General features: G+C 35.5%; 1 protein-coding gene across 11 annotated transcripts in view; it reads right to left on the bottom strand.

Moving 5' to 3' along the window:
* The window catches only part of UGGT2 (UDP-glucose glycoprotein glucosyltransferase 2), a 247,137-nt gene that overhangs the window by 45,331 nt on the left and 180,090 nt on the right, over nucleotides 1-21,716 (bottom strand). For 4 of the 11 annotated variants that reach the window (XR_006693655.3, XM_045377273.2, XM_045377272.2 and 1 more), the window contains 5 exons: nucleotides 21,125-21,220; nucleotides 19,903-19,987; nucleotides 16,463-16,645; nucleotides 14,510-14,670; nucleotides 13,767-13,881 (listed from right to left, as the gene is read on the bottom strand). Coding sequence is in view for 5 of the 11 variants with exons in the window: in XM_045377273.2 (XP_045233208.2) it covers nucleotides 13,767-13,881; nucleotides 14,510-14,670; nucleotides 16,463-16,645; nucleotides 19,903-19,987; nucleotides 21,125-21,220 (640 nt within the window). In the remaining 6 variants the exon portion in view is untranslated. Of the gene's footprint in view, nucleotides 1-229; nucleotides 300-10,726; nucleotides 10,822-13,766; nucleotides 13,882-14,509; nucleotides 14,671-16,462; nucleotides 16,646-19,902; nucleotides 19,988-21,124; nucleotides 21,221-21,716 lie in introns of those variants that run through there. The other 7 variants (XR_012426463.1, XR_012426462.1, XR_012426465.1 and 4 more) reach the window with 5 other exon arrangements.

A 21,716-nucleotide genomic window follows, 5' to 3' on the forward strand; every position in this document is an offset into this window, starting at 1 on the left:
AGAATGGTGATCATGAAAAAGTCTGGAAATAATAGATGCTGGTGAGGATGTGGAGAAATAGGAACACTTCTACACTGTTAGTGGGAGTGTACATTAGTTCAACCATTGTGAAAGACAGTGTGGCAATTCAAGGATCTACAACCAGAAACACCATTTGACCCAGCAATCCTACAAATCATTCTACTATAAAAGACACATGCACATGTATGTTTATTGCAGCACTACTTACAATATTGGGGGAACTCACCCCCGATAGTTCAACGTGCATCCTTTTCTATTTTCCCTATGTGCTGGCCAGTCTGAGAAATAAAGGGAAAGAGTACAAAAGAGAGAAGTTTCAAAGCTGGGGTGCCCAGGGGAGACATCAGATGTTGGCAGGTTCCACGATGCCCCCCAAGCCGCAAAACCAGCAAGTTTTTAATAGTGATTTTCAAAAGGGAAGGGAGTATATGAATAGGGTATGGGTCACAGAGATCACATGCTTCACAAGGTAATAAAATAACACAAGGCAAGTGGAGGCAGGGTGAGATCACAGGATCGGGGTGAAATTAAAATTGCTAATGAAATTTGGGGCACACATTGTCATTGATAACATCTTATCAGGAGACAGGGTTTGAGAGCAGACCAAATTTTATTAGGCGGGAATTTCCTCGTTCACAAGAATATTGATTGGGAAGTGATAAATGTCCATGAAATCTTCACAATTTATGTTCAGCGCTACGGGAGACCGGGGCTTATTTCAACCCTTATCTGCAACCATAAAAGACAGACGTCCCCAGAGCGGCCATTTTAGAGACCTCCCCCTAGGAATGCATTCTCTTTCTCAGGGCTATTCCTTGCTGAGAAGAAGAATTCAGCGATATTTCTACTATTTGCTTTCGAAAAAAGAGAAATATGGCTCTGTTCCGCCCGGCTCTCAGGCAGCCAGACCTAATGGTTATCTCCCTTGTTCCCTGAACATCACTGTTATCCTGTTCTTTTTTCAAGGTGCCCAGATTTCACATTGTTTAAACTATTTGCACAGTTAACATAATCATCACAGGGTCCTGAGGTGACATTCATCCTCAGCTTACACATACGATGGGATTAAGAGATTAAAGACAGGCATAGGAAATCACAAGAATATTGTTTGGGGAAGTGATAAATGTCTTCACAATTTATGTTCAGAGATCATAGTAAAGATAGGTGTCAGAAATTATAAAAGTATTAATATGCGGAACTAATAAATGTCCATGATATCTTCATAATTTATGTTCTTCTCCCATGGCTTCAGCTGGTCTCTCCATTCGGGCTCCCTGACTTCCCACAATAGGTATATACCCAAAGGATTATAAATCATTCTACTATAAAGACACATGCACATGTATCTTTATTGCAGCAGTATTTACAATAGCAAAGACTTAGAACCAACCCAAATGCCCATCAGTGACAGACTAGATAAAGAAAATGTGGCATATATATACCGTGGAATACTATGCAGCCATAAAAAAAGAGTTCATATCCTTTTGCAGAATATGGATGAAGCTGGAAACCACCATCCTCAGCAAATTAACACAGGTACAGAAAACCAAATACCACATGTTCTCACTCATAAGTGGGAGTTGAACAATGAGAACACATGGACACAGGGAGGGGAACATCACCCACTGGGGCCAATTGGGGGGCTGGGGGAAGGGGAGGAAGAGCATTAGGACAAATACCTAATGCATGTGGGGCTTAAAACCTAGATGACAGGTTGATAGGTGCAGCAAACCACCATGGCACATGTATACCTACGTAACAAACCTGCACCTTCAGCACATGTATCCTTGAACTTAGAGTAAAATAAAAAACATGGAAAACAAAAATAAACATATTTAAATGTCTATTTACATCCCTTGACCACTTTGTAAATTGGTTCTTTTCCTTTGCTATTGAGTTATGGGAGTTCTTGAGAGCCTGTTTGGAGGTTCTGGCAGGGGAGCACAGCTACTCGTGTACCCTTGACTGAAGATTGGTCCTCCTCTGTTGGGGATGGTCATCCTCTTAAACCCAGCATGCAGTTTCGGGAGGAACACACATGGAACAGTGAGGGAGGAAGAGGACATGTCCTGTGTAGCCAGCCAGATCAGCTGAATCAACCCTGGCGATCAATGGGCTGACAGATGCAGCAGCTAGATTGATTGCCCTCACATCCTACAGGAGTTCTTTATATGTTCTGGATATTACTGTCTTGTCAGATACATGATTTGCAAATCTTTTGTCCCATTCTATAAGTTGTCTTTTCCCTTTCTTGTGGCCTTTAATTTTTTTTAATTTAATTTGTTTTTTTTTTTTTGGCTGTCACCCAGGCTGGAGTGTAGTGGCACGATCTCAGCTCACTGCAAGTTCCGCCTCCTGGGTTCATGCCATTCTCCTGCCTCAGCCTCCCAAGTAGCTGGGAATACAGGCGCCTGCCACCATGCCCGGCTAATTTTTTTTCGTATTTTTAGTATAGACAGGGTTTCACCATGTTAGCCAGGATGGTCTCGATCTCATCTCGTGATCCATCCGCCTCGACCTCCCAAAGTGCTGGGATTACAGGCGTGAGCCACTGCACCCGGCCAATTTATCTTTTTCTTTTACTGCTTGTGCTTTTGGTTTTATATTTTAAAAAACATTGCCTAATCCAAAGTCACAAAGATTTACACTTACATTCACTTCTAAGAGTTTTATGGTTTTAGTTCTTACATTTAAGTCTTTGATCCATTTTGAGTTAATTTTTATACATGATGTGAGGTAGGGGTCCAACTTCATTCTTTACAAGTGAATTTCCTGTTGGCTAGCATAGTTGTTAAAAAGACTATTCTTTCCCCATTAAATTGTCTTGGAATACTTGACAAAAATCAAATGAGAGTAGAGGTACAGGCTTATTTCAGAACTCTCAATTCTATTCTAGTGACCACATGTCTAACCTTATGCCAGTACCACTACTGGGCATAAAGAATTTTACATGTGTATATTGCTGTGAAACTACCACATAATTAACATAATTGAATATAGCCATCACCCTGAAGATTCCCTGTGTCCTTTTGCAATTGTTCCCTCCTATCCTTCCTCTGCCCACCCAATCCAGTCCCCAGGTAAGCATGAACTGCTTTTTTCACCTTGGATTAGTTTGCATTTTCTATAATTTTATATAAATAGGATTATATAATACAAATACTTTTGGTCTGACTTTTCATATAAATTGTAAATACATCTATATACTTTTGGTATGGATCAGCATTGTAATTTTTAGAGTCATCCACGCTGTCTGTGTATAAATAATTCCTTTTTACTACTGAGTAGTATTACATTCTATGAATATACCATATCTTTTTATCTATTCTCCTCTTGATAGATATTTGTAGTAGGCAGTTTCTGACATGGCTTCCAGTAATTCCTGACTTCTGGTATCCATTCTCTTGTGCAATTCCTTCTCTTGGTCTGGTTGGATCTAGTGACTACCTTCTAACAAACAGAATATGGCAAAACTAATGGGATGTCAATTCTAAGATGAGACTATAACAGACTGTGACTTCCATTTTTGTTGGCATCCTCTCTTTCTCTGATTTTTCTCTCTCATGTTTGCCCTTACGGATAAGGCCATCTGCCAGAAACTGATGACTGCCTATAGTCACAGCCAGCAAGGAAATCAGGCCTTTGGTATAATAACTTTTGAAGAATAAACCCTGCCCACAACCATTTGAGTGTCTTTGCCTAGCAGTCAAGTCTTTTGATTAGATGGCAGTCCCTGGGCTGACATAGTGATTGCAGTCTTGAGATACACAATGAAGCAGAACACCAAGTTAGGTTAGACCACAGACACTGATCCACACAAACTGTTTGTTGTTTTAAGTTGCTATGTTTTGGGTAAGTTGTTATGCAGCAACAGGTAACAAACACAGGGGGTTGTTCTAGATTTCGGCTTTTATGAATAATGCTACTATGAATATTTCTGCACAAGTGTTTGTGTGGCCAGGTACTTTTATTTCTTTTGGGTAAATACCCTGAAGTATAATGACTAATCATATGGCAGGTTTAAGTTAAACTGTAAAAGAAATTGCCAAACTGCTTTTCAAAATGGCTTAGCCATTTTACACTCATTTTCACAAGCAATGTATAAGAATTCTAGCAGCTACATAACCTTTCAACACTTGGAATGGTCTGTTTAATGTTAACCATTCTAATTGGTGTGTAGAGTTATTCACTGTAGTTTTAATTTGCATTTCCCTAATCACTAATGATGTTTAGCATCTTTTCATGGACTTATTGACACTTGATCATCTTTGGTGATGGGGTCAATCTGATTCTTTAACAAATCAGATTACTTATTTTCTTATTAATGAGTTTTGGGAACTCTATATATTTATCAATTTTTTCTTTTATGAATCATGCTTTTAGTATCATACCTAAACAATCTCTGCATAACCCAAGATCACAGAGATTTTCTCCTATCTTGTAAACATTTTATATTGTATCTTTGTCTATGATGTGTTTGGAATTAATTTTTTACTTATGGCATATTAGGATTTAGAGGTTTTGGGGGTTCTTTTTGGCATAAGGATATCTGATTGTTCCAGCACTGTTTCTTGAAAAGACTATCCTTTCTCCACTGCATTATCCTTGCACCTTTGTCACAAGTCAACCGGCCATATATGTGGGTCTATTTCTGGATTCTTTATTCTGATTCATGGATCAGATTGTCTATCTCTACACCAACACCAACCTATTTTGACTATAGTAGCTGTATATTACGTCTTAAAACAAGGTGGTATAAGTCCTTAAACTTTCTTATTTTTCAAAGTTGTTTTGGTGATTTTCATTTTTTTAATTTTTAATTTTTATTTTTTTTGAGACAGAGTTTTGTTCTTGTTACCCAGGCTGGAGTGCAATGGTGTGATCTCGGCTCACTGCAACCTCCACCTCCTGGGTTCAAGTGATTCTCCTGCCTCAGCCTTCCAAGTAGCTAGGATTACAGGTGCCCGCCACCACGCCCAGCTAATTTTTTGTTTTTAGTAGAGACAGAGTTTCACCATGTTGGCCAGGCTGGTCTTCAACTCCTGACCTCAAGTGATCCACCTGCCTCAGCCTCCCAAAATGCTGGGATTACAGTGTGAGCCACAGTGCCTGGCCTGTTTTGGCGATTTTAGGTCTGTGGCATTCCATTTGAATTTTAGAATCAACTTCATTAATTTGTACAGGAAAGCCTACTGAATATTAGAAAAAATAGAGAGTAATGTTTTTATTGGAATTGCATTAAATCTAGTGATTAATTTGGAGAGAAACCACATCTTAACAATATTCAATCTTCCAACCACGAACAAGGTATATCTCTCTAAATATTCAGCTGAGTTTTAATCTCTCTCAGCAGTTTTGTAGTTTTCAGTCTGTAAGTCTTAAGTCTGACCACTAAGGTTTTCATTTCCAAAATGCTACAGAAATGGATATTTAATTTCAATTTCCAATTGTTATTGCTAGTATATAGAAATAGAATTGAATTTTAATAGTGATTTTGTATCTTGCAGCTTTGTGAAATGCAGTTATTAGTTCTAGCTTTTTGGCAGATTACATGCGGTTTTCTACCTAGATGATCACATTGATTGTCCCCGTTACCCATCCAAGACAGCCAGTTTTACTTATTTCTTGCCAATCTGAATGCCTTTTATTTTTTTTTCTTGCCTTGCTGTACTAGGTATCTGTCTAGTACAATACTGAAGAAGAAAGGTAAGAGTGGATATCCTTGCTGTGTTTCTGATCTCAGGGAGAAAGCATTCAGTCTTTGATTATTAAGTATGATGTTAGCTATAGGTTTTTCATAGATGCCCTTTATCAGGATGAGGAAGTTCCCTTCCAGTTCTAGTGTGCTGAGAGTTTTAAATCAGGAATGGATACTGGAGTATATCAAATGCTCTTTTGCATCTATTTAGTTGATCATATATATATGTATATATGGATATGTATTTCAGTCTTTAGGGAGTTACATTGATTTTCTAATATTGAATCAATCTTGCATTCCTGGGATAAAGTTCATGTGGTCATGATTCATGATACAAGATCCTTTTTATACATTACTAAATTTGATTACTTAAAACTTTGTTAACAATTTTTACAACTTTTCTTAAGAAATGCTTGCCTATAATTTTCCTTTCTTATAATATCTTTGATCTTGATGTCAAGGGAATGCTGCCTCACAGAATGAGTTGAAAAGTATTCCCTTCTCTTCCATTTTCTGGAATAGTTTGTGTAAAACCGGTATTATTTCTTTCTCTGAAGTTTGATAGAATTCACTACTGAAGCTATCTGGGCCTGGGGATTTAAACTACAAATTCCATTTCTTCAGCTGATACAGGGTTATTCAGGTTACCTATTTCATGTTCTGACTTTTGGTGGTTTGTGTCTTTTAAGTAATTTGGCCATTTCATCAAAGTTGTTGAATGTATTACCAGAAACTTGATTCTAATAGTCCCTTGATTATTCTTTCAGTATCTGTAGAATCTGTGTGCTGTCAGGTCTCACATTTCTATATTGGTAATTTGTGTCTTTTACCTTTTTTTTTCTGAACAGTCTAGATAGAGGTTCATCGGTTTTGTTGATTTTCTCAAAGAACCAGCTTAGGTTTCATTTTTAAAAATCTACAAAAATGCATCTTTTTGTCTGTTTTTTTTTTTCTTTCGTTTTACTGATTTCCATTCTAACCTTAATTATTCCTTTTATCTATTTTATTTTTTAGAGCAGTTATTAGGTTCACAGCCAAATTAAGAGGAAGGCAGAGATTTCCCATATACTCACTGTTCCCACACAGGCATTACCTACTCCCCTATTATCAACACCTCCCACCAAAGTGATATGTTTGTTACAATACATGAACCTACATTCATGCATTATACTCATTCAAAGTCTAAAGTTTACATTAGGCTTCTTTCTTGGTGTTGTACATTCTACAGGTTTGGACAACTATAGATAATGACATGTATCTACCACTATATATTTTCCCTGCCTAAAAATTCTCTGTGCTCCACCATATTCATCACCTGCCCCCTCCCTGCCACCAAACTCTGACAACCACTTATCTTTATACTGTCTCCATAATTTTGCTTTTCCCAGAATGTTATATAGTTAGAATAATACAGTATGTAATCTTTTCAGATTGGCTTCTTTCACTTAGTTATTATACATTTAAAGTTATTTCTTGTCTTTTCATGGCTTAATAGCTCATTTCTTTTTAACTCTGAATAATATTCCACGGTCTGGATATACCCTTTTCTTTACCGATTCACCTACTACAAGACATCTTGGTTGGCTAAATTTTTGGCAGTTATAAATAAAGGTGTTACAAATATCTTTGTGCAGGTTTTTATGTAGCCATAGTTTTCAACTCCTTTGAGGAAATTCCAAAAATTACAATGGCTAAATCGTATGGTAAGAGTATGTTTGGTTTTGTAAGAAACTGTCAAATTGTCTTCCAAAGTGACTATACCATTTTGTACTCTTATCAGCAATGAACGCGAGTTCCTCTTGCTCCACATCTTTATTAGCCTTTGGTGGTGTCAGTATTCTGGATTTTGGCCTAATAGGTGTGTGGTGGTATCTTACTGTTGTTTAATTTGTATATCCCTGATGATATATGATGTGGAACATCTGCTCATATGCTTATATATCATCTGTATATGTTCTTTGGTGAGGTGTCTGTTAAGGTCGTGGTCCATTTCCAAATTTGTTTTGTTTTCTGATTATTGAGTCTTTAGAGTTCTTTGCATTGTTTTGGATAACACTCCTTTATCAGATGCATCTTTTACAAATATATTTTTGCCAAAATACTTGTCTTTTCTTTCTCTTATCATTGTCTTTTGCAGAACAGAAGTTTTTAATTTCAGTGAAGTACAGCTTATCAATTATTAACTTTCACGGATCATGACTTTGGTGTTACATCTAAAAAGTCATTGTCATACCCAAGGCCATCTAGGTTTTCTCCTATATTGTCTTCCAGGAGTTTTGCATTTTGTGTTTTACATTCAAGTCTATAAACCATTCTGAGTTAATTTTTGTGAAGGGTGTAAGATCTATGTCTAGATTCATTTTCTTCTTACGAGATGTTCAGTTGTTCCAGTGACATTTGCTGAAAATACTATCTTTGCTCTATCTTTGTTCCTCTGTCAAAGATTGGGTGACTATATTTATGTGGGTTATTTCTGGGCTCTCTATTCTGTTCCGCTGATCTATTTTTCTATTCTTTTGCCAACATACTGTCTTGATTACTATAGCTTTACAGTGAAGTAAGTCTGGTATTACTGGTTTTCTGACGTTCTTCTTTTTCAATATTGTGCTGGTTATTCTAGGTCTTTTCCTTTTCTATATAAACTTTAAAATCAGTAGGTTGACAATCATAAAACAACTTGCTAGGACTTTGATTGGAATTGTGTTGAATCTATAAATTGATCTGGGAAGAATTTATCAATGTAGTCTTGAGCAATTTAGTCTTCCTAACCACAAACAGGGAATACCTCTTCAGGTATTTCAGTGTTCTTGAATTTCTTTCATTAGAAGTTTACAGTTTTCCTCATGTAGAGAAACATACTTTATTAGATTTATACTTAAATATTATTTTGGTGCCAATTTAAATGATACTGTGTTTTTAATTTTAAATTCCACTTGTTCCTTGTTGGCATACAGAAAAATGACTTTTTCTTTGTCATATATCTTATGTTCTTAAATCTCTATCAAGCAATGTGCAAAGATCCCCATGCAAATGATATTATTGAAAATAAAATACAATCCTAAAATGTATATTATAAATATAAGGGAATAATTTTAATATACTTTTAAAAAATTTATCTTATGGCCGGGCACGGTGGCTCACACCTGTATTCCCAGCACTTTGGGAGGCTGAGGCAAGTGGATCATGAAGTCAGGAGATCGAGACCATCCTAACACAGTGAAACCCCGTCTCTACTAAAATATACAAAAAATTAGCCGGGCGTGGTGATGGGCGCCTGTAGTACCAGCTACTCAGGAGGCTGAGGCAGGAGAATGGCGTGAACCCGGGGGGCGGAGCTTGCAGTGAGCTGAGATTGCGTCACTGCACTCCAGCCTGCATGACAGAGCAAGACTCTGTCTCAAAAAAAAAAATTATGCAAAATAGTATTTAATTTTTTATAAATAGCTTTCTTTTACTATACTTATTCTTTATTTCAGACACCTGATCTAAACCCATAGACTTTGTAATCAGTCTTTTGCTCCAGGTTAATTAATTAAACTTTTATTTTTGGTTCAGGGTTACATGTGCAAGCCTGCTATATAGGTAAATTGAATGTCATGGGGGTTTAGTGTACAAATTATTTTGTCACCCAAGTAGTAAGCATAGTACCTGATAGGTAGTAAAAATGACTTTTATATATTAATCTTTTATATATTAATTTATACTTTTATATATTAATTATATATTAACCTTTGACCTTGCTATAATGCCTTATTGGTATACTGATTTTGGTTTTTCGGTCATTTTTTTGGATTGTCTAAGTAGGCATTTGCAAACAAAGGCAGTTTTATTTCTTCCTTCCCAATGCGTATACCTTTTATTTCCTTTTCTTGTCTTACTGCATTAGCCAGGACCTTACTTTGGTTTTAACTGTTCTTTTTTCCCTAGTTTCTAGGTAGAAGATGAGGTTGAGACCTTTTTTCTTGTCTAATGAAGGTTCTTAGTACTATAAATTTATTTCTAAGAACCATTTTAGCTGCTTATGAATATATTCCAACCATAGGCTACTTTTCTTTCTATACAAACTGCGTAATGAGGTACATGAATGTAGAAAGAAAAATAGTCTATAGTTGGAATATATTCATAAGAAGTGGTGAATGGCTTGACTAACTGGTCAGAGGCCAAGAAACAGAAAGATAGGAAGATTAAGGGCAAGAAATTCTGGGGTAGAGGTTTCTGGATAAGCCTATGGGGGTGGCATAAACTGTCAGGATCTTTGGGTACTTCATGTTAAACAGCCACCAGAAAGCATTCAACAGAGAATCAGCGCTAAATAACTAGGCAGTCAAAATTATGTGGTTTGTGGAAGTCTGCTAGCCTTGATCATAGGCTACTCCAATGACACAATGGGCACATGAATGGAGTTGACATGCTGGCAGAGATGGAGACTGTGTATGGGCCCAACAGCACAGGCTCCTACTTACCCAGGCTCATCTAGCTCTTATAGCTGCCAACAGCAGAGGTAAACACTGAGCTTCTAATATAGCACTTATACTTTGCAAAGACCAATCAGCTGTTTGATGGTAAGTTGGCTACACTAGATGTCCTTTACGCAGATTCTTCTGGACTGACCTATACACATATTCTATGTATGGGTTTGCCTTTCTTGCTCACAGAAACTTAGCACCATTATCTAAAGATTTATAGTTATCTACTGACAAAGGATTCTATATAATACTGTATTAGACCAAGAGACCCAATTTATAGCAAAGGCACTGTGGCAGAGGGCACATGATCCCACAGTCCTGTCACATACTGCACTATGTAGAAGATGCTGGCCAATGGAGCAAGGGAATGGTTTACTAAGGGCACAGCAGAGGTGCTAGTTTGGAGTCAAACTCTTGCAAAGGTGAGGTGCCATCTTATAGATGCAGTATTATATTTTACATCAACAACCATTTTATGGTGCTGTGCTACCATTTGGAAAAATTACATGGGCCCAAGGGGGCAAAATAGAAGTGACCATACTTATCATCACTCCCAGTGACTCTCTTGAGGAGGTTATGCTTATTTTCCCTCCCAATTCCTGGTGGTTCTGTGTCATATCACTAGGTTAGAGGAATCTAGAATGGATAATAAAGGGAGATGATGAGTACAAGTGTGGTCTTTTGACCAGTTCTAGAGGTACGCGCTATAGTTTGTTCTACTAACCTCCCTCTTACAAGTTTTCCTTTGAACTTGTAAAACAATAAGTGTATGATCCATGAAGTACAGTGTGGACTACAATGGATGCTGTGATGCAGCAACCAGATCTCCATTCAAATCTGAAAACTATTCTCCTAGCTGCTGGGAGTGCTACTCAGCTGTCAGCTATCTCTAGGGAACTGCTGTTGGAAAAGAGTTGTCTCACCCAAGGTCACCCCTTTACCTGGGGCAGCCCATAACCAAAGACTGGTTGATATGAAGGAATAAAGACTTGCCCAAACCTGTGAAAACTTTGAAGGACCATCTTAGCTTCATAGCTCCCTGTGGGGTCAGTCAACTGAGGTCTTAATGGAATTTGTAAAGTTTCCCCAATTCCATTTCCTTCCTCCACAGTTGTTGGTCCTGAGAGTACTTCCTAATAAACTTCCTGCAAGCTAATTTCCATGTTAGAATTAGATGGCTTCCTGAGTAATCCAACCTGTAACAGGCAGCTAAGTGGTATTTGCTGATGGAGCGAATGGTGGAAGAAGAACAGAACTTGAGTTCTTGACTTTTTAATTTGAGATAAGTTTTGGGCATTAATGTGGCAATGTCAGTAGAGTTAATACAGGAGTTTGGAATTCAAGGGAAAGCTAAGAGCCAGAGATAAGATTTGGGAACTATTAATAGAAAGATATAAATTGAAACTATGACTGGCTGTAAGACTGCCACTAGAGACAGTACAGAGTGAAAAGTGGGCCAAGGCAGAGATGTAGAGAATAGCAACATTTAAAGGAAAAGTAGAGAAAAAGTAGTTCGACCAATAAAATTGCAGCAGGAAAGCCAGGGATGTCAAAGAAGAACCAGCAAGGTCTGACAAAGAAGCCAATAGAGAGTCAAGAGAGTGTCAAGAAAGGAGAGGTTGAAAACATCCATGCTGCAAAGAGGGCACATAAAAACAAACAAGAAGAGCTCACTACACATTTTCACCTAAGAAAAAAGATATTTTGATTTTACTGAGAAGTGTTAAGTGGATTGGAGGGAGTGGGAACCAAACTACATTTGAGTAAGGACAATCATCCCCAAAATGTGGTAATATAGTACTGCGAGAACACCTCGGACAGTTTCTGAATTGCTTGAAAAATGAATCCTTTCTTCAGTTGTCCATAGGCAGATAACAGGCAACTTCATAGACTTTCATTCATATGTAAGACTGAGAATTCCTTATAAATAATACATTGGTAAAATTATTAAGAATTACCAAAGATGTATTCATAATCAAAATCTGGCATGTTATTGAGGTTTACTGAGGACCCTAGTCAGTTTTCTACTAATTGGCAATAGTGAAGAGACCCTATTTTGTATGTAAACACATATATATTTGAAGATCTCCCAACTTTCAAGAATGATTTAAAAAAAATCAATTACTTACCAATGTGGTCTTGAATAACTCATTCATATTTTGACATACAATTTCCCATTTACTAGACTTTTAAACAAAGGGATTAAGCTTTCTACATTATCTGGAGCCTCTGTTAACTCTTTTCCTTCATTTTTACTTTATTCCCCCCATCTTTATCCCAACCATACTGAGTTTCTTGCTATTCCTCAAACATGGAAGGCCCAATCCCACCTTGGGACCTTTGCATCAGATATTCTCTTTGGCCTGGAATACTCAAGGACATCTGCATTGTCAGCTTTTACGCCTCCACTTAAAATTCACTCAAAAATCATCTTCATAGGGACATATGGCCAATTTATACCTGCAAGCCCCAGCCCCTATTCAGTATTCTGAACTCTCTATCATGCTTTCATGTTTTTTTTTCTCCAAAACGTTTATCTTTAAATATTGTTTATTTTTAAATTTTATTTTCCTATTAGAATGAAAATATCATGAGCTAAAGAAATCTTGTTTTTGTTTTCTGATGTCTGAGGTCTTAGGAGAGTATCTGACACACAGCAGGTATTCAACAGATGAATGAACAAACATGCATGATTGTGATAAAAATAAGGAAAAAGAGTAGGGATTATGGGCTACAGAGTCTTTTGCTTCTGCTTAAATTATCTAAAATGTTTCAGATGCAATAATGAGGAAATTGATAGGATATTAGGAAAATAGTGCTTGTGAGGTGAAAGAAAATGTTAAGGCAATATCAGGGTAGGGGTGCACTGGATGAAGGATTTGTCTCGAAGATCAGAGAGAGACACTTGAGCATGTTTAAACAATGATGGAAGAGAGTAAGAAAAAAGAGGGTGACGTGGTTTGGCTGTGTCCCCACCTAAATCTCATAAATTGTAATTCCCGTAATCCTCACCTGTTGTGGGAGGGACGAGGTAGAGATAACTGACTCATGGGGGTGGTTTTTCCCATCCTGTTCTCTTGAGAGCAAGTGGGTTCTCATGAGATCTAATGGTTTTAAAAGGGGTTTCCCCCTTCAACTGGGCACTCATTCTCTCTCCTGCTACTATGTGAAGAAGGACATGTTTGCTTCCCCTTCCGCCATGATTGTAAGTTTCCTGAGGCCTCCCTAGCCATGCAGAACTGTGAGTCAATTAAACTTCTTTCCTTTATAAATTACCCAGTCTTGGGTATATCTTTATTAGCAGTGAGAATGGACTAATACAGAGGGTAACTAAAACAGGGCATAAAGTAGAAAGAAGAGGTTTGAGAATGGAAAAGTGAGGATAAAATACTATTAGTTTTGAAAATGTTGAGCTTGAGGTGAAAAAATTATGTATAAGTAGAGATATCCAATAGACAATTACATAAACATCAGAAACTTGAGAAAAAAGCTCAAAATATAAGACTTTAAAGTTTATGAGCAGGGAGTTGGAACAGTCTATGTATACACACTGAAAATTATTCTGTTAACATTTTACTTACCTGATCTAGGTTTGAAAGACTGTTTGGATCTTGGCTGAGAGCTTGGTACTGGCCCCTGAGCCTGTCACCTGCTCCAATTCTCCTGAACTTCTTGAGATCCACTACATATAAAGCACTGCAAAAATGAATTACTTCTTGATAGCCTATGTTGTCTATGTAGCTTTAGTTTTACTTTCCTCCAATGAATGTCTACAGTGACGGTATTAACTACAGATATCCTAAGATCTAATAACAATTAATCCTTTCATAGATTTGCTCCTAATGTCTCATACTGTTTCCCAGGAGTTTTAAGTTTGTTTTAATTTTGGTAGAACCCATACTCTTTTAGGGTCACCCCAAGCTTTTCCAAGCTGTCATGAAACTCATGGCCTTACAAAAGGCCATGAGGCACTGAAGATATAATCTCAATTTTATTTCACAAACCAAGTTTAAATCTTCTGGAGTAGTTAGGAGCCATATTACTTGGGTTTAACTCCTAGCTCAGTTATATATTAGCAGGGTAAGCCTGGGCAAGTTACATAAATGCTATATGCCTCAGTTTCCACATCTACAAAATGGAGATAACACTATCTCAAGATTGTCACAAAGATTTTATGACTTAATATACGTAAAGGTTTACAAGAGTGACTGGCATGGAATGAACACTATGTAATTGGTTGCTTTTATTGCATAATTTTAAAGAAAACTGAAAATTGTATTTCAATACATTATTTACTAAATGGTAAGGGTATGACTTTTCTTACCTGATATGGTATTTCCGTCTTAAAAGATGTGATGCCCAGTATCCTGTTTTCCAGAAACGATACCCATCCATTTCCCTGCGGCTATCACAAAATGGAGTATACCCATAAGGAGCTCCATCCAGATCGAAATCTCGAAGTTCTTTTAGATCATGTCTCACAATCTAAATAAGTAAAATAGGCTGTCTGATAAACACTGTAAAATAACATAAGCCTTTTTTATGGGAATCTTAAATCATTATTACCCTATTACAGAAATCCAAAGAGCTGTATTTTCCTCACAGTGCTTTCACGTAATATGAATTTACTGAATTTAACATTTTTTCCTCTTGCCCTTACAGGTTAAAGGTAAACTAAAATTTATATTCCTAGTCTTTAAGACAGTGGTCTTACCCACCAACAAGAATATTTTGTTGTATCATTTATAAACAAGTCATTTTACGAATCAGATATTTGGGAAAGGGGTTAAATATTACATAAGCGCAGAGCTCTTAGTCTCTCCATGTATGAATAACAAAATCATTCCATGGCAAATCTCCATTATTGTATATTGACAAGCGTTAAGTTTTAATTATAAAGAAAAATCTCCCAATCATTCTAAATAGCTTGAATGAAATAATATCAATGTTATTTTTGAATACACTTAAGCCTCCTAGAAAAATATTAGTGTACACGTTGAAGGAAAGGTAGGAGAAAGAATCATATTAAATATTACGTGTGGGGCTAAGATGGGAGGATTGCTTGAGGCCAGAAGTTTGAGACCAGCCTGGGCAACATAGTGAGACCCCGTCTGTACAAAAAAAAAAAAAATTAGCCAGGCGTGGGGGTGTGCATCTGGAGTTCCAGCTCCTAGGATGCTGAGGTGGGAGGATGGCTCGAACGCAGGAGTCTGAGGCTGCAGTAAGCTATGACTGTGCCACTGCACTCCAGCCTGGATGACAGAGTGAGATCCTGTCTCTTAAAAAAAAAAGTGTGTTTAGAAATGCTATTTTCTTAGTTTACATTGTAATGTTTCATATTTATCAATTTGGAATAGAGTACAAAAATAATAAGAGTTTAGAATATGAGTACATTCTAATATAGGACTTGAAAATATACTTTTTGTTCCACATAAATTCTAACTTATCCATTTAATTTATATTTTCATTTACATATTACCTTTTTCTTAGAAATTCTGTGTATTTTCAAATTTTTTTTTCCCACTAATGATTCAAAAGCAATGCAAGGGGGGAAAAAGAAAAAGTCATAATTTTTGGACATATAAATTTTGAAAGCAGAGGGCCTTGGTTTTTTTTTTTTTTCTTTTTTTTTTGGCCAAATTTATTTGCTTTTATTTTTAGAGATAGGGTCTCACTCTGTCACTCAGGCTGGAGTGCGGTGGCACGATTATAGCTCACTGTGACCTTGAATTCCTAGGCTCAAGCTTTCCTCCACACCTCAGCCTCCAAAAGTGCGGAGACTACAGGCATAAGTTGGCCAAATTTAAAATGCTCTTTTCCTTAAGTGATAAGAGTGATGAGAATTTGGTTATTGGTTGAATGCGAAAGAATGCTGTTGAAGGTGGAAGAATAAGAGTTGTATGAACTGCTAGCTTTTCTAGCAAGAAGAAATTGCTAATTTTAAACAAATATCAGCTCATACTTTACAGGAATTCATTTAATTACTCTTATTATGACTAATATAAGTATTTGTTTTAGTTCGCAAACGTAAAAACTACTACTTCAGGGAGAAAACTTCCATGTCCTAAATAATAACTGGTACTTCTTACAATGCTTCCAATTTTCCCCTGGAGTTCTGACTTTTTGTTTTTAAAGATACTTTGCTTATATATCACAATCATATCTTAAGCACTGTAATGAAGATAATAAACATAAGCAACATGAATTAATTTCTATATTAAGAGAGAAGTGTAAAAAATGTTTGAGTATTACTAAAAACAGTAGTTAATCTTATTACCTGGTCAGCATCAACAAAAATGATTTTGTCCACTGCTAGTGGGAAAAGAACATCAAGGAAAAGAATTTTGTAACCCCAAATAATCCTTTGTCTTTCAGTCTGCTGACGAAGCCAACGGGGCCACCTATATTGAACTAGTTCATATTGGAATCCATATTCTTTAGCCATATGAGGAATTACTTCCTAAAAATACACACACACACAAAATCAAACAATATGTTCAAGAGAAAGTAGTTTTGTTTTAGAGAAAAAAGTTAACATTAAAAAGGTAAAGTTTCCTATAAATTGCTATCAACTAATAGGCAAAATGTCTAAATACTACTTCTATAACATACTTATTAATGAGAAATAATAAAATGCTAACAAATATGAAAACACAAGTATAAATAAAACTATATAATTTAATGTCACTAAAAATAAGTGCACTATATTATTTAACAAACTTACTAATGGAAGGTAAATGTTCCCATACTTTTATTGTTAACATCTGCCTTGAGAAAACTGACTTTAAAAAAAGCCTCTGGATCTTGGAACACCTACATATCAAATAGTTCATGTATATGTCAACGGGTTGGTTGGTCACAGATGTAAAGATGAAGAGAGGATACAAAAAACACAAAATAAGTTCTAAGCTGATAAATTAGATTCTATACAGGAGCTTCATGTTTGAGATATATCATTATTTAATTAAAGGTTTAAAAATATAAAGTAGTGATTATGGTCTGAATATTTCATATTCGATTCACTATCTTATAGGATTAGAAGTAGCTTATTCCCTGTTTAAAGCAGAAGCAGTTAATGAAATATACTGTGGGCTAAATTTAGTTAAGAGCTCAAATATTGAGAGAATGAAAAAGGAGTTGGAAAACACGAATAAATATAGAAATTTGCATTTTACCTCTTGATTCTTACTTGAAACTAGTTGCTGGTTATATGTTTAATTTTTTTCTCTGATTTTGTAAGAAAAATGTAGATTTAAAATTTTTTTTAAATGCAAGAAGCACCAATTTTATCTGTGAAATCTCGAAATTATGGGTAAAACAGCTGCTAGGAGTCATTGTTTTGCTTTCAAAATAAAATAAAGCATTCAGATAAATTAAAAAGAATATTTTTTCATCATTAAATATGTGTTAAAATATTCACTGAAACAGGCACTGTTCTAGGATCTAAGGGTACATTAGTGAACAAAAGAAATACAAATTATGGCCTTCATGAGGCATGTATTTTAGAGGAGGTAGGTAGACATAAACTATTAAGTTATCTACAGAAAAAAAGTGCTATGAAGAAAAATAAAAAGGAAGAGGGAATTATAGTTTGCATAGTGCTGTCAGAAAAGAATTATGCCTAAGTACGTATAATTTTAGCTAATATTTGAATGAAGAGAGGAGGTATGACTTTTCTAAACTGGTAGGAACAAATCTAAAGTACCCAGCGGCTTCTGTATCTGGCTGCTGGTTCACACAGATGTTTGAGTTTGTAAAACTCCAAAGCTACATTTCATGATTTGTGCACTTTTCTGAGTATATGTTATATTTCACTAAAAAGTTTTCAAAGGAAAAATTTTGAAAGAAAGAAACACATCACAAAAAGAAGGAAAATACTACTTCAAATACAGTATTTCTTTTGGCCATGCAGTGGAACAAGACTTTCTAATCCAGACTAGCACTATTGTTCTGGTGAATAATATCTTTTCCTGCTAAGAGAATCTTTAGATTTTTCTATTTCAGTCTATTTAGGGTTAAATACTCCCTTACTCAGTGTCTGATTACTAGGATAACACGTTAAAAATTAGAAAATTAGTATAACTTATTTTCTATATTTATGGGTTCCTTTTCTGTTTTTTTTGGGGTTTTTTTGTTTTTTGTTTTGTTTTGTTTTCCTACTGTCAAATGAGCATAGGAGGAGACACTGTTGGTGGTGGAGGGGAAATGGGCTGTCACATAAGGTTAAGTACCTGAGGTCTGAATGCGTGGGTTCAAATCTCAGCTGTGTTTCTAATTAGCTGTTTCATCTCAGGCCTATCCTATAAAGGATGATTCTTGCTCAAAGAAAAGTATGGCCCTTCACCTTATCTCCCAGGAAATACCCTCTACTCTTGGAATTTCCTGACTAATAAGAATGTCTATGTTTACCTGCAGACCTTGGACCACACTAGATATTGTATGCTAATGATGTTATCTGTAGTGAGGGTCCTGGGCCACAAGGCATCAGTTCAACATCTGAAGGGGTTAGAGGCTAAGGTTAGCTATGCAGGCTGTTAGCCAAGTCCACACAGCTGATCCTTAATGAAAACTCTGGACCCCAAAGTTTGAATGAGCTTCCCTGCGTGGCAACACTCCATGAGTACCCTCACACACTGTTGCTGGAAGAAATAAGTGCTATCCACTGGGAGTGGATTCTACTGGGAGAGGACAATTGTTAACTTTGTGTCTGGTCTCCCCGGACCTTACCCTAAGCATCTCTTCCTTTTGCTGATTTTATTTGTGTCCTTTTGCTATAAAAACTGTGAGCATAGCTGTTTTCTGCAGTTTTATGAATCCTTCTAGTAAGTTATTGAATCTAAAAGTGGTCTCAGGTACCTCTCAACTGTGAAAGCTAGTTACGTAATTTTTGACTCTTGGTTTTCTTATCACGTGGGATTGTTATGAAAAACAATTGAATAACGTGAGTTAAACACTTGGCATCATGCCTAGAAATATTAAGGAATAAAAGCATGCTTGGCTAGTTTTACTTCTGTTTTCCCACTGCTTTTGGTCTAGAAAAAAAAAAAACTCATTTGAAATGCTGGTGAATGAGACACCAAATTGCTGTGGAGACACTAAATTTCATGGAATTTGATTATGCTGTAGGGAGAATAGGAAGAAACAGGGTATACTTTGTAGCAAGTGTATGGGGCCTCTGAGTAAAGGGTAATAGATGTTGATCACCTGAAATCTTCTAAATATAAAATGCCTCAGATCCTGCTGCCCAGCAATCAATGCACTACACAGACGAAAGAGTTTTTTTGTTTTCAGTACTGTAAAACTATTTTCTATGGTATAGGCATACTCTTTGTATTTTCTTGATACTACTACTGTTTCTGCCTATCTTTGCAAAAATGACAGAATCCATTTCTCTTAATTGAAAATCTGTATATATTTTCATTGCCAAATTGTATTTAATTATCATGAAAAACTACTAGTCATTCTGATTTTGATTTTACTTAAAAATATAGTCTTCTACTGTCCTCTCCTTTGAACATCTCTAAATAAAAAATGCACAGAATTTTTCTTAAGCTACATGAAAATACTAAATATTATTTTAAAATTTATTAAAAAGTCTTTAAAATATACATTTCAAAAAGCTCATTCTGAAAAGAGAAATATCATATAAACTTACAATGATACAAATAATTTACTATTCAAACATTAACCATTCTACAAAAAAAGCTATGTACTTACTTTAAATGTCGGTGAGAGATAATTTTTTAGCAACCAGAATTTCACTGGTGTTTTGGTGTTACGCAAAACAGAAAGCATCATAATTCTGTATAAAAGAATATTAAACCCAATATACGTTAACAGTAACAGGAGTTCATTTTTTTTTAACCTTGAAGTGTTTTTTAAAATTTAATTTTAATTTTTAAAATTTCACTTTAAGTTCTGGGATACATGTGCAGAACATACAGGTTTGTTACATAGGTCTTTTTAAAGGCTTTTAAATAATTGAAGGTATGAATTAGAAGGTTTTCACAATGAAATGTGAAGAAACAAACTAAAATATGGTTTATCAAGTGTGTAATGTGTAAGGATGAATACATATACATCATGGTAGCTTCATTTGGGCCCAGTTGTCTATGACTGTGTGATTAATAATAAGTCTGCAAACCCTGAGGAGCTGAATGACCTATCTATATTGACGAATTCACTGGATGGGTCATGTGGTTTGCTAACCTAAACCTCTGAATGGAAAGGATACAAATGAATCTAAAGTTCCATTTTAATGTATCAGTGCTACAATTCAAATATTTTTGAGTTATTCTCTGTGACCTTTCTATATTAACTGTTTAAAAATAGCCTTTTGTACTTTGCAATATGCATTTCTCCCCTCATTCCCTTCCTTTTTGTAAAAGAAGGTTTTCTTCACTGGAAACTGATAATTTACTATAGTAAATTATATATATATGTATATATAGTAAATACTGTATATAGTAAGTACTGTATATATAAAGTAAATATATATATATTGTGTGTGTGTATATATATATATTCTTACCTATCCAAAATGTCTATTTGCTAGCCTTGAAGAAAACCAATATTTCAAATCAAGCCAAAACTCATGAAATTTCATATTTAAATATACTTCATAATTTTAAGTAAAAAAAAAAAAGCAAGGTGTAAAGTAGTATGTTCTTTGTTACTATTTGGGTAAAAGGACTTAAAAAACTGAAATAAATAAATAAATAAATATACACACATATATATATTTACGCGTGTGTGTGTGTATCTCTTTAGCAGGATGTAAAAATAATACTATGGGTTTCCTGTGAGAAAAGGAACTGCGTATCAAGGCAACAGAGGCGGGAATTTTTTTTTCCCCCAGTGTATATTCCTTTACTTTTTTTGAAATTTGAACCATGTAAATATTTCTTCTTCAAAATATAAAGTTAAAAAATATACCTACCTTAAAAAACGTTCATATAAATGACCAGAAGCAACTGAAAAAATGTTTAGGACATCTTTTTCCTTTTCTTCTTCTTTATGCAACCTTATTGTGAAACTTGGAATAAAAAAGTAATTGACATTTCTTAAACATACATATGGAAACATTGTATGCCTAAATACTAAATATAAGCACTAAATATAGAAATGTATTTCAAAATAGTTAAGCTATAAACACTATAATATTTACAAACTAATATTAAAATATTTGACAATATCATTTGAAGCTTTATGAGTTTTTTTTTAATTTGCAATATGGAATATAATTATATTGTCTCTAGGTGAATGGGCTGTTATTTTTTAGTATCTGTGAGTTGTCAAAGGTTGTTTTCAGAACAAAGAATGAATTACAGCTTGACATGGCCATATCTAGTGTACTGAAACTTTAAACAGGCCAATAATGAGGGAAGGAACAGAATGCGGAAGTGTGGAACTATAGCACAGCAAGAATGTACGTGGTAACAGGGAAGGTGTCTTGAGTGCTGCTGATGGGGCTCACCAACGCTAAAATATTTTTAAACCACCATCTACAATTTGGAGCTCCTCTGACCAAG

Source organism: Macaca fascicularis, chromosome 17, assembly GCF_037993035.2.
Source record: "Macaca fascicularis isolate 582-1 chromosome 17, T2T-MFA8v1.1".
In the NCBI taxonomy this organism is placed as follows: domain Eukaryota; kingdom Metazoa; phylum Chordata; class Mammalia; order Primates; family Cercopithecidae; genus Macaca; species Macaca fascicularis.